This window comes from Lagopus leucura, unplaced genomic scaffold, assembly GCF_019238085.1.
Source record: "Lagopus leucura isolate 7727_CA_CO unplaced genomic scaffold, USGS_WTPT01 Super-Scaffold_73, whole genome shotgun sequence".
Taxonomy (NCBI): Eukaryota; Metazoa; Chordata; class Aves; order Galliformes; family Phasianidae; genus Lagopus; species Lagopus leucura.
Genome location: NW_024962252.1, coordinates 46,685,934 through 46,702,590, shown reverse-complemented (window position 1 = coordinate 46,702,590; position 16,657 = coordinate 46,685,934). Strand labels below are relative to the sequence as shown.

The 16,657-nt window shown below is 36.5% G+C and overlaps 1 protein-coding gene across 2 annotated transcripts in view; it reads left to right on the top strand.

Moving 5' to 3' along the window:
• The first annotated feature begins 1,056 nt into the window (after positions 1-1,056).
• MED23 (mediator complex subunit 23) overlaps positions 1,057-16,657 on the top strand; it is a 34,438-nt gene continuing 18,837 nt past the window's right edge. The window contains exons 1-12 of one of the 2 annotated variants that reach the window (XM_042881000.1): positions 1,057-1,180; positions 2,859-2,890; positions 2,996-3,083; positions 3,790-3,914; positions 4,049-4,160; positions 4,940-5,038; positions 5,593-5,694; positions 5,917-5,986; positions 7,578-7,690; positions 8,411-8,506; positions 9,105-9,122; positions 15,550-15,750. In XM_042881000.1, the coding sequence (XP_042736934.1) occupies positions 1,121-1,180; positions 2,859-2,890; positions 2,996-3,083; positions 3,790-3,914; positions 4,049-4,160; positions 4,940-5,038; positions 5,593-5,694; positions 5,917-5,986; positions 7,578-7,690; positions 8,411-8,506; positions 9,105-9,122; positions 15,550-15,750 (1,116 nt within the window). In that variant the 5' untranslated portion in view covers positions 1,057-1,120. The remainder of the gene's footprint in view (positions 1,181-2,858; positions 2,891-2,995; positions 3,084-3,789; positions 3,915-4,048; positions 4,161-4,939; positions 5,039-5,592; positions 5,695-5,916; positions 5,987-7,577; positions 7,691-8,410; positions 8,507-9,104; positions 9,123-15,549; positions 15,751-16,657) is intronic. The other variant, XM_042881010.1, reaches the window with a different exon arrangement.

Genomic DNA, 16,657 nt, shown 5'->3' with positions numbered 1-16,657 from the left:
TCATGCATACCTTGCACAAAAGATCTTCAGCTTAAACACATAACTTGTGTTACATACACAGAGGTTTTCCCAGAGGTACATACATATTCAATATTTGCTTTCACAATGGATTCCAAGCAGAACTTTCTTATCTATTTGGTACAAAGACTTAACAGAACTCTCTTTATCTGTTTGATACAAATACACAGACTCTTCCTGTTGTCTAAACAAACTATAGGGTCATCCATCAAGGGACTTACTGAGCATAACAATATCATTACAGTTTGCAGCACCTCCTGTCCTCCTGCACCAACCCTGGGGGCTCCTGGGCTGTTCCTCTCACATTTCTCACTCACATCTCCCAGTTGCTGTCGTACAGCCTCTTTCCCATTTCTTCAGTTTGTTTTCCCAAAGGGACACACAGTGTTGCTTATGGCTGAGCTCTGCCCAGCAGCAGGTCCCTGTTGGAACAGCTGGAGCTGGCTTTTATCTGACATGAGGCAGTGCTGGTCCCCGCTCGCAGAGGACATCTCTGCAGTTCCTACTGCTTTGACACAAGAACCCAATACAATGAGGGGTTAATTCATGAGCTAAGTCGCTGCTAGGACATCTTAAGGAGTTGAGATTACCTTGTAATCCACTTTTAAAAATAAAAGTGGGCTTGGTACATCTTAGGGCTGCAGCTGAAGGCATGGCTGGGAACTGCTGTTAGCCTGTGAGCTAGCAGTAAGGATCCTCAAGGCATAAGATGAACTACACCACCTCCCAAGGGCTCCATTTCCCATCCTGTGATGGGAATGGATTTTGAGTTTGACAAAGAATTGCAGCAGGTAACCCTCCCGAGTGCTACCACTTGGTAAAAGACCAGCCAGTCTGCCCACAGTGCACAGAAACGCTCCTACACGTTGCTCTGACAGAATTAACAGCAGTTTCGGTACAGGGACGCAGCGCAGATGCAGCGCAGAACCTGAAAGCCAGCAGTAACACGCAGCGACACGCAGCCACCCACGGCTCTGCGCGCAGGCGCTGCGCCCGCCCCGCCCCGCCGGAACTTCGTGACAGCCGGAGGGAGGGAACTTCCGGCTGGAGGGGGCGCCCTGCGCCTCTGTGTCCATCTAACGGAGGGCAGATCGGTGGGACAATGGCGATGTCTATGGTGCCCATGGAAACGCAGCTGCAGAGCATCTTCGAAGAGGTGGTGGTGAGTGTGTCCCGGATGCGCCGCGGCCTTTCTGGGCTGCTCGGCCGGCATTCCGCAGCGGGACCTGCGCTTTCGGGTCGTGTGCGGCGATCGGCGGAGCCCCGGAGCGCGGTGCGGAAATGATTCCTTAGAGCAGCAATTCCTCCTCTGCGCGGTTCTGTAAGGCTCTTGAGGCTGTGCGGAACGGAGCTGGGCATGAAGTAGGGGCAGCTTGCGAGGAGGAAGAAGCCATCTGAGCTGCGGAAGGGAAGGAAGATGAACTTAGAAGGAGAAGAAGAGGAGCAGAGCCAGGAGTTATCTAATTAGCGAGGCAACCCCGTTGGCAGTTTCTTAGTAGATTTGGGTTCGTGGATCTTAGTGAATGTTGTGGCCAGAAATACTGGGGTGGCATTGGCTGAAGATGTCCTGAACAGGAGCTTGATTGATGACAGGTAGAACCGGCAGTATCTGGTCTGGAAAGGATACATATGTCTGCTAGAGCAATGCAACTGAAAATCGCAGAATCATGGAATGGTTTGGGTTGGAAGGGACCTTTAAGATCATCTATTCCATCCCCCTGCTGTAGGCAGGGACACCTCCTTCTAGACCAGGTTGCTCAAAGCCCCCTCCAGCCTGGCCTTGAATGCTTTCAGGGAGGAGGGCTTCCACAGCCTCTGTTCCAGTGTCTCAGCACCCTCACAGTAAAGAATTTATCCGTAATATCTTGTCTAAATCTACCCTCTTCCAGTGTAAAGCCATTTCCCCTTGTCCCGTTTCTATCTGCGCTTATAAGAAGTCCTTCCCCAACTGATGTGAAAATGGTTTTCAGGAGTTGGAACACTGAGTTTTTCTCTGTGCATTATAAAATGCAAATGCAAAAGGGTATACTTTTTCTTTAAATGAAAGAGTGCTTTTTGTTCACTCTTGATGATTTGTTTGTTTTGCTCTTGACTCACCATTCATGTTCTGTTTTCACATGTTTAACAACAAGATTTGACTGTGTGCTCACTGCCTTTTTTTTTTTTTAGTAGTATTTTTTTTTTTTGCCTGAAGTTGTTAGGGGACAACAACAAACTCTTCAGCTTTCCTTGCATTTGCAGATGAGAAAATACCAAGTTGTCACATTCACTGCTTCTATTACTGACTGAATGGATGGCAGTGAAACTTAAGTTTCTGTGCACAGTGGATGAATATCACATTCTCTTGAGGCGTTTTCAGGTCTTGAAATTTGGAAAGGATCACCAAAATGCCTTTGTTTTTCACACATTCTTTATTTCTTCCATGTAATAATGAAAACACGTAGTGGTTACCAATCACATCTGAGTGTGATACGAAATTTCAATAGAAAGCAAAAGGGTACTATTTTAAAGAATTTTGCCTATGTGTTAGGATAATGCTGTAGAAACTTAATTTCTGAGTGTGAAGGAAGAGCTGTAGTTACAGAATTGAACAATTTTTCCAACCTTGGGACATAAAATAATCACTAGGTTCTTATGGGAAAGGGAAGAGAGGAGCCTTAGTCTGAATCCTCAGAGCAAGCAACCTCAATGTTGAGACTCTAGTGTAACAGAAGAAATGCATCTGTTTCTGACACAGTCCTGAAACAGTAGAATTTTTTTTCTTCAGTGTTGTGTCCTGATAGTGAGACATTCATAGAGAGCCTCTTCACAGTAACTCACTCTGGGTTTTTCTCTTGCAGAAAACTGAGGTAATAGAAGAAGCTTTTCCTGGGTGAGTGTAGATGTTTATTTTTGTGACTTTCTGTGTAAGTGTGTTTTTCTATTTGTGCTCTTTCTTTGGTGTAGTGCTAATAACTAATTTTCTTATTTGAATTAGTATGTTTATGGACACTCCAGAAGATGAGAGAACGAAACTGGTCAGCTGCCTGAGTGCTTTTAGGCAGTTCTGGAGCAGTCTTTCCCAGGTTAAGATTTCATTTGTTTCTTCAATATACTTTTGGGGAGCAGTGGAGGGGAAGATGGGGGTATAGTAAAACCTTAAGTAGTAATAGGCAAATATTTCAGGTATAAGGTCTGTTTCTAGTCATTCGAGTCATCAGAATCTGATTTCAGATATGGCATAGTAAAGAATATTTACAAGAAAATTATTAGTTTTGACCTTAAGGACACTATATAGTTTTTTTTAGGAAAAGTTAGTGTACATTTCTAATAAAGATAACCAACTGGAAGTGTAACAGTAAGGAAGAATTTGTTTGTTACAAGTTTTTTGTGGAAGTGAGTAAGTAGGAAGAAAGAAAGTTCAAAAATTATCTTCTAAAAGTTAGATAGGTATTCTTTCTGAAATGCAGTCATCTTCGTTTTCAGTGAATTTGATTGTAACTCTGAAGAATAATGTAAAGCAATTATATTTTAACCTATTCTTTGCTAATTCACATTTAAAGAAAGAAAAAATGACTATAGAAAAGTATGTCTTCAGTGGAAAATGTTTCCAGTATTATATCGAATGACTTGTAAGGAGAACTGGATGTTGGACAACTGGACTTCTAGCTTGTTAAATCCTGTTCTTGTCTCCTATTGGTTTCATTTCTTCATAATGGGACTTTTATATGAATTTTATTATTTGTCTTACTATTGTATATGCACTATTTCTTCCCTCTGCTGCTTTTTCAGGAATCCCATGAGCAGTGTGTCCAGTGGATTGTAAGATTCATTCATAGTCAGCACAGTCCTAAAAGAATTTCTTTTCTTTATGACTGTTTAGCAATGGCAGTTGAAAGTGGACTTTTACCACCCAGGTAAGCTAAGATGCAGTGAGTTCAATACATGGAAGTTGCAGTGTTGGAGGGTGTTCTGTGAGATTATTTTTGAAGTATTGCTGGAGAGAACATGCTTATTATCTGCAATTTATTCTTGTGTTGTCCTCTGATAGGATGGTTTGTGAGTCTCTGATAAACTCTGATACACTTGAATGGGAAAGAACACAGTTGTGGGCACTTACATTTAAATTGATCCGGAAGATCATTGGAGGTGTAGACTACAAGGTATCTTCCCTATGTTTCTTTTTTTATGAGAAGATATATTATTTTCTGGGTTTGTTTTTATGACTTTGTTTGCTTGGTTAATGAAATGAAAAAAAAAAAAAAAGTTCAGTGAGACCAGATTTAATGCTTTTTCATAAATATTTTATCTTAATAGGTAATTTTGTACAGGTATTCAACTCTTCCTTCTCTCCTTTTCTTTTTTAGTATGCTGTCATTTTCCACATCTTTATTATTTACAAACTAAGTAACCCTAAGGCAGTTGCTTAAGGGGTACACATAGAAATGTATTACTGTCAAACAGTAAAACCAAAGTTTTTGCATCTCCTCCTCCTCTTGTTGCTATGTACAAAAAGGGTCCTGAAAGCTGAGTCTTTAGCAAGGTACATACCCAACACAAGTGGTAGAAGACCCAAGTATCTCTTGCAAAGTACCACCTCACCAGTGATAGTAGGCTTGTTAGAGCAAAAACCATAATTCACAGGATTGATCTAAAGACCTAAAGGCAATCTACATAAGCTCATTGATTCTCTGGATGCTCATAAGAATTGTAATATTTATTATTCTCATCTGGAGTATGCTGAAGTTGTGAAATTCCAGAAGGAGTTTAATGTCACGAACATTCACATTCTCACTAGCAGTGTGCCTTCTAACACTTAGTAAAAAAAAAAAAAAAACAAGCTGATTTTGCTGAAAATGCTGTCTGACCACATTGATTGTGTAATCTTTCTGCCAGAAATAAAGAATATCAAGGAATATTAATGTTTTCTGCTTTCTTCTAGGGTGTACGCGATCTGTTGAAAGTGATCCTAGAGAAAATCTTAACAATTCCAAACACTGTGAGCTCAGCTGTTGTGCAACAGCTTTTAGCAGCAAGAGAGGTAGTTATCTGAATGTTATATACCACTATGAATGGAGACACATTCTTTTGGCCTCATTCTTTTGCCACTCATCAGTATTCAGTACCCAGGGTGGCTTTCTTTGAGAGTTGGTATAGATCACCAGCAAATACATGTTTTTTGTGCTCTAATTGTTTCTGTAATTGTGTTTCATAACTCATTCAGGGAGCTTTTTGGGGATGCTGTAGGTAAGGAAGAGTCAGATCTCATGTTTGACTTACTGAGGTAAGCTGAATGAGAGAAGATACTAAGATTACCTTCCTTCTTTTTCCTTAGTGAGTGAAAGTACTAGTTGTTTTCAGTGTTACGTAGGCAGGTGTAAAGGCATAGATTTACTTGGGTTTAAACAAAGCTAGCTTATGCTAGTACAGTTAAAAACTTTTAATCTAACGTAGTATCAGAGTACAACTTAAGAAAAAGTGTATTAATTCTTACTGATACATATTTTTATGGGTTACCTCAGGCTAGTGTATAGACTGCATCTTTGTTTGTCTTATTCATAGGTTTTTTACATTGATATATTTTTCTACTTGCAGGTGGTAGCCTACATTTTAGAAAGAAATGCATGTTTGTTACCTGCCTACTTTGCAGTTACCGAAATCAGAAAACTATATCCTGAAGGAAAACTTCCACACTGGGTAATGATGAGATCTAAAATCAAGCAATTGGTTTTCATAGAGCAAAACTCTAAATCTTTTTTTTTTGTTTTAATCAAACATAAGAAGATTTAAAAATCTGTTGTTATTTTAGTAGATTTCTACTTATCTTAATAAAACGTATAAGCATTTTTGTCTTAAGTATTCCTTATCAGTATATGCAACTTAAACTCTTAACCTATTTTTGTTCCTCTTCTCACCCAGTTACTAGGTAATTTAGTGTCGGATTTTGTGGATACCTTCAGACCTACAGCAAGAATAAATTCCATTTGTGGTAAGGGAATGCTTCAAAACAAGTTAACTATTTCATTTCATATGACAAAATTCTGTTGTATTTGTTTCATGTAGTGTACTTCCTTTTGTCAGTTTGTTTTAGGGGTCCCTTCTCTTCAGTTTTTGTATTTTGATTATGAGTTGATATTGAAAGTATACTTCTGTTACGTAGACAGCCAATTAATTTCTAAATAGAACAGACTGTAGGAAAATCATAACTTTTCTATGTGTAAGGATTTTGAGCTACTGTAGGTTCACTGGTATGTTAGCCACAGAATATTTTCTTATTTCAGTTTCTAATGGAGCACCTGTAGCTCTCAGCCTCCTCCCTATTCTTACAGACAAATAGGGATGTGTAAACATTTCTTTTCTAGTTGATTACTACCTTTTCTCTTCCACGAAAGAAAAGCTCACCTTAATTCATTGCTAGAAATAGGCAGAGTAAAGTTTGGCTGTTTTAATTGTGATGCATCTTGCTGTTTTCTTCGAAAAAAAATAAAATACCTTCTATTTACTTGAAATGACGGCTGCATTATTTCATAGCTTCAAGAAGTTCTATTCCAAACTTATTCAATGAGATTCAAAGATTAAAGATGTGAAATCATCTATATTGTCCCCAAGCATTTTGTTTCCAAAGCATGTAGTTATTCTACTTATTTAAAAAAAAAAAAAAAAAAAAAAAAGGTTGAAGGGAGAAGATAGAAATATTTATACTTATTTTATGTGACAATAGTATGGTCAGTTTGGATAACAGAAGCCACAGAACTTGAACTGACAGTGCAATTTAGGTTAAAGTTGAAAAGTTGAGGCACCTAGTACTTAGGTGCACAAGGAGTCCAGTTCAGATACTTCTGTTTAAGCAACTGAAATAAATCCTAGGTGTCTTGTCTAGACTCTCTTGTCTAAATTTACATACAAAAAAGCTTGTTGGTGTGCAGTCTGAATCACACTGGACTCCGCTGACTTAGTTGGCTAGATCTCCACTGACTGTAACTGGAGCATGGACACTTAGAATTGACTAAGTTCATCTCGTGCAGATACTTGCCTGCATCATTTTAGGGGATGAAAGAAAGAAAATGGAAATAATAGATTGTATATTTACATTAGTAATGCAATTTTGGGGGAAAGGGTTAGTTAACCAAAACTTGATCCCTAGTCCAAACAGTGGCATTAGAGCAGTTTTTGAGTGAACTGGAAGCTCTTTGGGCACAGAAGTTGCTTCTCTCGGAGTAGAATAACACTGTGACACCTTATGGAATAAGTTTTTATTTTGCTTGTGTTTATGGTTTGCCACACAATATGAATTGCTGTAATTTTTTTTCCCATGGGAGTTAGTGTTAATTATTGCAAATACTTCTTATTTTCTGTGTACTCTGTCTGAATAGATGGGGATTTAATTCCTTAGATATTCTATTAGCTGAAAAATTGAACTTCCAATTGAAAGAATAATCAACCTCAAACAATGCCATGCTAAAAGGTCTTAAACGTAGAAGTTTAAGGAGAGTGTAAAAGTGGCCGAGTTTTTGCATCAGAATGATTAACAGTAGACGAACTTCATTATTTTAGAATTCATAATGTTTCATTGCATATAGGTCGCTGTAGTCTTCTTCCTGTGGTAAATAACTCAGGTGCTATGTGTAACTCGTGGAAACTGGATCCTACAACTCTTCGTTTTCCTTTGAAAGGTCTCTTACCATATGATAAGGTATGCTTTACTAATCTTCTAAAACATATAACATTTAAGAAATGTGAAGGTTTTATATCATAAGGAGAAAAAGTTCAGTGGTGGATACTCTACTGTTAAAACCAAGCTAATGTTGCAGTTAGTTATAGATGTTTTTGCTGTGATATGTATTTTAACCTTTATGTGGGTTACCTTCAAAGTAGCATGTGGTGTAATTGCTGCACAGGATGCTGAAGAAAGACATTTGACGTTCTTTGTCAGTGTATGCATGTGGGTGTAAGCAAGAGTAGGGAGTTGAATGAAAGTTAGTTTAGCAATGAGGAGATGGGGAAAAAAGACGGGGAAAATAGTTTCTTCTTTTCTGTACTCTTTGTTTTTCTATAGGAAAGATTATTTTACAATTAAAATGTAAGTTAGCTTAGACAAACTTAAAAGTCTGGAGTGTGAAACAGTGGCATACTGGGAGAACTGAGACTGCAGCATCTCAAGGCTGTTTTCAAAATGCACGCTGTTAGTTAAAGAATGTCTTTCTATTTGACCCCCATAACCCCAGCTCTGAGGAATAGTGGTTACTTCCTCCTTTATTTTGGGTATCAGAAAAAAGATTTGCACTGATAAATCTGTGTGGGTAAAATGCTCACTGCTGTGTTGCTTAATTCAGTCAAATGAGATAATGTTAATAATAGTCTTGAGGCAATATATGTTTGTGTGTGTTTGCTTTTTTTTTTCTTTTTTTTGAAGGATCTGTTTGAGCCACAGACTGCTTTGTTGAGATATGTGCTGGAACAGCCGTATTCAAGGGATATGGTCTGCAATATGCTAGGTCTGAACAAGCAGGTACTGTACTGTGTTGTAACATGTGATTTAATTCTGCATAGAATCTGCACTATTCTTTTTCTCTTTTCTTTGCTATAGCTAACTAAGCAAAACAGTTTAGGTCCAGAGAGTGATTTTATTTTCATTTTTTTAGTTTTTTTATTTTTTATTTTTTAGTTTTTGATGAGATCATATTAGGTTAATTGGACACTGTTGTTCCTATCATTTGTATATTGCTTTACGAATGTTAAATTGAAAAATAGAGATTTAAAATATGATTTTTTTTTTGCATTGCTTTTTTTTCCTATAAGGCCAGCCTCAAGTACACCTTTGACAGACAGTAGAAGACTGCTAGCTCAAAAAGAAAAAATGGTTATCGTTCCCATCAGTTTTCAAAATATTGTATTTTGTTATATTGGCGTGTTATAGTACTAGAGAGATGGAAATCTGTGTTTTGTTTTGTTTTGTTTTTTTCTTTTTATATCTTAGAACTGGGAGGGCTTAGTCTGACTTGGGGATCCTTGAGGCTGGCCTCATAGTCACTGTTTTGTCTTTTCTTTTTTTCTTCCTTTATTTTTGTTCTGTCCTGTCTTGTCCTGCCCATCCTCCAATGCTCTAGACCTTGAACATTGCTCAGGTATGTTCACAACCTTACTGTTGTATTGTGACTAACGATACGCTGGCCGCTTTGTAGCCACTGATTCCAGTTAGAGAATACATGTACAGTCAGGGCTTGAAATTGGCAGGACCATTAGCCAAGGGCAAATTCTCAATACATATCTCTTGATATTTGAGAGATGTAGCGTGAAATTGACAGTGAGTGATCCTTTGATGCAAAGATTTTGATTGGAATGAACTTCAACCATTTCCTTTACCAGTCACAAGAACTTTTACTGCTGGAATTTTCAGATGAGTAGAGATTCATAGTTCAATATCTTTCCTTGTGCAAGTGGAAAAACAGCCACTGCACCTGACAGTAAAATTTTACACCTGTAAATACAATCGTTATTAAAAACAAACAAACCAAAAAAGAAAAAAAAAGCCCCAATAATTTTAATAAGGAAAGGCTTTACTAGTGGATATTTTTTATTAGGAACCCTCTGTAACAAGCCTCCCAACAGGTAATTATGATATCCTCCAAACTAGGTAAAAGAAAGTGCTGAGAGAAGTATCTCCTTTTAAAATTTGCCTACTTATGTTTTCTTTGGTTTCTGTTTTATTCTTTAAAAGCAAACAAAAAAAAGAATAACGACAAGCCTAAAAAAATCAAACAAGCAGACTTTGTTTGAAATTTAAGTATAGGTACTGTATTTTCAGTTGATCCTTTCCTACAATTCCACTCCTACTCAAAAAAAAAAAAAAAAAAAAAAAAAAAAGAATCTTTTTAAGATTTATAAAATAGCGTTGCTGTTTGCAATACTATAGTGAAGGTTGTGTCAGTGTTTCCATTTAAGAAACTTTTTTCAGATTTGTCACCTGACTATGAAATTTACATGATCCTGAAACCTTGTGTATGCATTTCCCATTTTAAGCGAAATACGCGAGTGCTCCAGTGCTCCTTCTGGATTGAGATAATGGGTTTGAACGTGCGCATACCTGCACCTTCCTAGACGGTGTGCTGCGTACATCAATCTTCTGTATTTGAGACTCCTAAGCAGCTGAACTGTTGGACTTCAGTAATGAGCTGCTAGGTTTAGTGATCAGATGAGTACTACTTGTATTCTGTGTCTATTTCTGTGTCTACATTTAGTAATAAATCAGACTTTTCCTCCGTATCTTGTAGTTGGTAAATTATACAAGACCTATACAAAAGTATTTCTTGAACCCATTTTATTTTTCTAAGCTATCTGTGCCTTACAGTCAAAAACTGCCAATGTTAAAAATGCTGTTTTTTTGATTTCTACTTTGCTGTTCTCTAAAAATAATTAAAGGAAATTCGACTGAAGTAATGAAATATATTGAAGTTTTCTTAAAATTTGCTTTCTAGCATAGGAGCTTCTACACAAAGTTTCAATCTAGCATGAAATTTTATGGCCAAGGAACAAACTTGAAGAATGTAGCTTATAAAGGAAATGCTGACAGAACATGAACTATAGCTAGCTGTGCTGCTACAACTACACCATCATAGGGGTGTTAGGCTGCTGAAATGAAAATTTATGAGTCAGAATAGAAATTCAGCATAGGGTAGTGTAGTGGTATAGAACAGGAAATGTTAAATGTTCTACTTAAACATTTATGTTGTTTAAAGCAATAGTTGTAATCACTTCCAGGTACAAATTGTCTTTATAGTTGGATTTGTTAATGTAGCCATTTGACCAAAAAAATGTGCTTTTAAAGTCATGTAACTGCATTGGTGTTTTCTGTAAAATGGCTGATAATTATGTATTTTATTGTTAGAATGGAACTAATCTGTATACATTGATTGTCACAATAATAAGATGCTTAGCATTGCAAATAGCACCAAGTTTGTTTCAAAAACAAGTACAGAAACACCTCGAAGTGATAATCAGGCATTCCTTTTTACTTATATGAAGCTGCTTGTATACCCTATCAACTATTCACACAGATCCATTTGCAGGATTGGAGCCTTCATTTGAATCTTTTGGCATCAAAATCTAGGTATGGTTCAGCAAATCAGAAATTTGCCCTAGTTCTTGAATATTGTTGAAGATGAATGATGAAGTTCTCTGGTTCAGTCCTAACTAAGCAGATATATATTAGAAAAGTGTTCACTTGAACCGTCTCTGTGTTGTGTAGAAAATACAAACCCAGCTGTCCTGCTAACCTTGCAGAGAAAAACATGAAGGTAAAATTTGATATGTTTTTGGATTCATATGTTCCTTTCAGAAATTGAAGGTTTGTTGTGGGATTTTTATGAGCTTTTATCCATTGTGTGGGTTTAAGTCCAGCTACAGTAATGCCAACTTCAGAATATTCCTTTTCTTGGAGTCTGGGGGTGGTTTTTTTGTTTGTTTAGTTTAGGTTTTTTGGGTTTTTTTTGTTTTTTTTTGTTTTTTTTTTTTTTTTTGCTAGTGCATACTTTTGAGTGGGGTTGTATTTTCCTTTGTATACCTCTGTAAAATGGCTTGTAAGAAGCATGGTTCTATCATATCACTTCTATATTAGTTGTTGGCTGGAGTAATGATGCCTTCTTTTAAATTTATTTTTAAAATAATTTTGTTGAGATATGCTACAGTCTGTTGGGTTTTTTTTATTGTTATTTTTTTGTTTGGAAAATGCTTAACAGTTAAAAGTATGTTAATACACTGATGCCAAATTAAGATTAAACTTGGAGATCCTATTTAAAGGAGTCCTTGAAACAGTTGCATATTGAAATCATGTTTCAGTAATGTCTTAAAACAGTCATGAAACTGCTTTGGAATGTTTTGATTTACATTTTGACCTTCTATATGCATAAAATTTTGCTTTAAAAAAGAAGCTCTTTTTCTTGCATGATTAGTCTGGATGGCATTGCCTCTTAACAGTGAAGTTGACTCCAAGTTTACATTAAACTTCGATTTCTTTGGGTTGAGGAAAATTTTAAAACAGACAATTTTTCATGTCTTATTTCTGTAATGTTATACAAACATTTAATTGGGAGCTGTAATATTAGTGATTCTGTAAATCATCAGTAGTGATCTGTATGAGTTTATGAAATTACCTGTACCATACTCTGCCCAGGTGAAAGTATAGCTGCAGTCTTTCCTAACTACAACCAGAACAGTTTGAAAAAGACACTTATTTAATGCCTGTCCATGCATTGTGGCAGTAGAATTAAAACATCAAGTGAAAGGAATGATGTAATGCAAAACCTGACTTTCCTTTCCCTTTTTAATATACTGTGTATTGATCTTGGAGGCCTGCTATCTGATATTACCAGCGTTAACTTGGCAAAATACTTAGGCTATGATTACTGTTTTGGATGCATTTTTGGTTGTCTGTGTTTTAAGAACACTTGAGTGCATTTTTCTCATTAGAAAATGAGTAAGATTCAATGAGGAAAACTTTAGAATGCCCAATAGTCTTAGCAGAAATAGAATCTGATATAATATAAACAACGTAAAAGGCTAGATTTGAGTCTTGGTAGCGTATAACTTTGGAAAATGGAAGTGAGATCGAACTGTAGTTTCATTCCATGTGAAAACTTTGAGCTGGATTTATATATGGAGACAATGCTTTCTCAACAAGTTTCTTAGACTGTTTGGCCTCCTGAATCCATTCTTAAATTTAGCTATATAGCTCAAAAATATAAAATGTTGTTTCTTTAAATCACTTAAAATGATAATAATCTGCAGGTAGCCTCACTGAATTCTTAGAATACTTTACCTTGAGGGCAGTCTTTTTTTTTTTAAAAAAAAAAAAAAAAGCAATTGACGATTTGATGTACTTCAGAAAGCTACCAGTTGTACATTGGAGGGCTGGTCTCAGAAAGTTTCAGTATCAGATTGTCACAGTAGAACTTCTTTTTCCCTTGTATTTCTGTATGGTTTAGTAGTGTTTTCAGTGCTGTTATGTATTTCTCAGTCATTTACAGATCATTTCCAGAGCAAAATGGAGAATGTATTTATGTAACAAAATTACAATATTTTCTTTATTTGAAAAAAAGAAAAACCAAAGTGGTTTTTGAATGTTGTATTTTTTCCACATATATAAAGTATATTCGTATACGAAATTAGTCTCTCTTTAGGCATTTCAAACCACAAATTCCTGTTTATTTTTGAGGAAAATCAGCCCTCGGAGTCTCAATGCATATTGAGGTGCTGTATTTCAGTTATGAGTGCTGAATAAAACAAGACAAGACCCCAATCCTGCTTACACGCTTGCAAGTGCAGTATTTTATTTTGAGTAATCCAAAAACTATAGGTACAAAATTTGTGCTGAATATCTTCACTGAAAATATGCAAAAAATGCCAGAAAACTATTTAAACAAGATGGAATGTGAAATTTTGCTTTGTCTTTCATAGGCTACTGTAAAACAATGGAATGATGAATTTCAGAATAAAAAGATGAATTTAATTATTTCTTCCCACTGATGAACTTTTTCCCAGTCTTAGGATTATTAAGAACAGTAAAAATTCCTACTGGAAATTCTGGCTTTCTTTTTAACAGTAATATTTTCCTGTTGTATTCTTTGAATAACTTGATCCTAATTTAATATAGCCTAACATGATTAGGCCTGTGGACATTAACCCAGTGCTTAGCAAACTATTAAATTTCAAGCCCTGTACGTAGTAGTTTTGCATGCCAGATTATAAACTAGTCTGTAGTCTTGTCTGTTGCACCCTGCTCTGCTTCATAAGTAGTTGCTCTGGGGGAGTGGGGACGATGGGATAATGAAAAAAAAAACCAAAAAACCCAAAACAATGAAATCGAATTATTCTCATTTGGAGTGTTAATATTGCTCTCTGTAAACCTGTAGTGTGGTTGATCTGTGATAATGGCATTGTGTACTGGAAGAGAAGGTGAAACAGTAACTGATGCTTTCTGTTATAGTTAGAGGTTTGTGTTAAGCATGCTTCAAGAAAACACAGCTAGAATTGTAGCTTTCTGCAGTTTGGGGCTGGTGAAGAGCATGCAACAGGGGATGCTGTTCATTATATTTTGTCAATTTTTCCAATTTTTGCATATTATGTTTTATTAAGAAGAATCTCTTTGTTTTTATGGGAAAAGATTACCATTGATGAATGTTAGAGCAAGCATCCCCTTTCAGCATCTCTCTTTCCTTTTGTTATTTCTTACTTCATTAATTAAAAGGTTTTTAGGCTGCCTGGCTAGAAAGTCAAAGAATTCATCTAAGGCATCCCTAAAATATTTTGAGTATTTGGATAATCTTCTTAAACTGTTTTTACGTATGCCTTATGGCCTCTAGTAAGGCAAACTGCATTTTCATGATTAGTGTTTGAGCAGCTTGGTTCCTTTTCTTTGGTATCATTTAAAGTAGTAATGTTTTCTTTAAGGCTGCATTATGTTACAGGTGTCAGATGTAAAAATTTTGAAAATGGAAGAAAAATGGAACCATTCCTGAAGAGATCATAATGAAACAAACAGAAATTACATTATTCCCATCGTGCTAGCACTGTGAATTTAACTGGAATAAGTTACATTCCACACTGCTTTTTGTCCTTAGTAATAACACTGTTCACATACAGGGTAATAAAAAGTTGTCGTCCTTGATATTAAAGTTGATGGTCTTCACATATAAGATCTATGGTCTGAGTTTCAGACTACTGGTGGTGGTCCTGGTATATATACACCTGTAGTAACATATGGGCCTGAATATATGTAGTGTGTTTCTTACTTGACTATTGCTGAAGATCTTTGGAGGAGGTGTGTTATTTAAAATGATGTATGCATTTTGCACAGCTCTCTGTGGAGATAGTAGCAATCAAAATCCAGCATGTAAAGAGTTCAGTGCTGTGATACATATTGTGCACAGAACAGTAATTACACAGAACATACCACTTAGCTTAATTTTCAAGTCTTTTTGATTCTGTATTGCACCAGCTGTGTCTGTAGGACTTCTACTTTTAGGAGTGTTAATTCTGCTGCTAGTTGTAGATGAGCTCAAAATGAGAGTGAGAAGGAGAAGAAATAGGCATTAAATGCCTGTACTGTGTGTCAGGATGCTTCTGGTTTTGGCAGTATTGTTGATCTCTCCTTTGAAATTTGTTTAAAGAAGAGGGGGGAAAACAAAGGAAAGCAACAAAAAGCAGCGTATTAAAATAATGAATTATGTTTTCTGTAAGATCAAAAAAATAAATATTCTGCACAAACTTACTGAAAGTAGAGACAAGAAATACCAGATGTTTTTTTTTTTTTGCATACTGATGATTTGTCTCATGGAACCGAGTACAGAATAATGCAGTGCTTGATAAAATGTAAAAAACATTATGACCTGTAACGTAGTGCAGCTTTAACACAGTGGCTTATCCTTAACTTAAGTTCAGACTTCATTTCATGCTTCCCAGCCTTCTGTCAAAATACTGTACTGTAATTGCAACTGTGCGAGTTCTGCAGTTAATGGCAAGGCTTTTGGAATACTGTATCTGATCTCTGCCTTACAGCACAAGCAGCGCTGCCCTGTGCTGGAGGACCAGTTGGTGGATCTTGTGGTGTATGCCATGGAACGGTCTGAGACTGAAGAGAAGTTTGACGATGGTGGAACCAGTCAGCTTCTGTGGCAGCATCTCTCCAGCCAGCTCATTTTCTTTGTGCTCTTTCAGTTTGCAAGCTTTCCTCATATGGTCCTGTCACTCCATCAAAAGGTAAATTGTTTGTATCGATCCCTGCTGGTAAGAGAGAGAGTAAAAATACTAAATTTAAAAAATAAACATTTTTGATTTTTAATAGGATAGTGAGCACTATCCTATTACTTCTTTCAAGAAGTACCTTATGTGTAACATTTTTCTTTCATGTTGTGCTCTGTAGAAGTGACTCGAATTCTTGAGTTACACTGTGTTATACTGGATATACGGCGAATGATTTTTGCAGTAAGAGTAGTGTGCTGGAGCAAGTTACCCAGAGAGGTGGTGCAGACCTCTTTCCTGGGGGCATTCAAGGTCAAGCTGGACAGGTCTGAGCAACTTGATCTAGCTGTAGCTGTCCCTTGTTCACACAGAAGAGCTTGACTAGATGTCTTTTAAATCTTTTTAATCTTTTAAAGACCCTTCCGAGTCAAATGATTCTGTGATTAGTTTGGTCTATTGTAGCTTATTCAGATATGGGATATTGTATTATATTTGGGTTCAAAATATGTTAGTTGCTGGACCTGGGAGGAGCTAAAGAAACATGCCTTGTAGGTGGATGCAAGAGTCTGTCTTGTTTTTCTAACCAATCAAAGATCATTTGTCCAATTACAGTGGCAATAGCATTATAATCTGAAGTTTATTGCTACTTCCTCACAGTAATACTGTTAAAAGTGATGCACTTTCAATTATTTACCCTTTCCTTTTTGAATTCTGAAGGTGGTGATATCATTCTTCCTTAAGAAAGGGTAGGAAAGGTTAAGGTGTATCAGCAATATCCTGAGTTCTCTTCTGGAAGAGTTGTGGTGCTAATGGTATGAAAAAGATGTTCTTTCTACTTGCTGTAGAATTAACTTATAGCTATATGTGGATAAAATTTCTAGCATGCTACGTATCTTTGCACAGTTACATGAATATCCAAATGTAT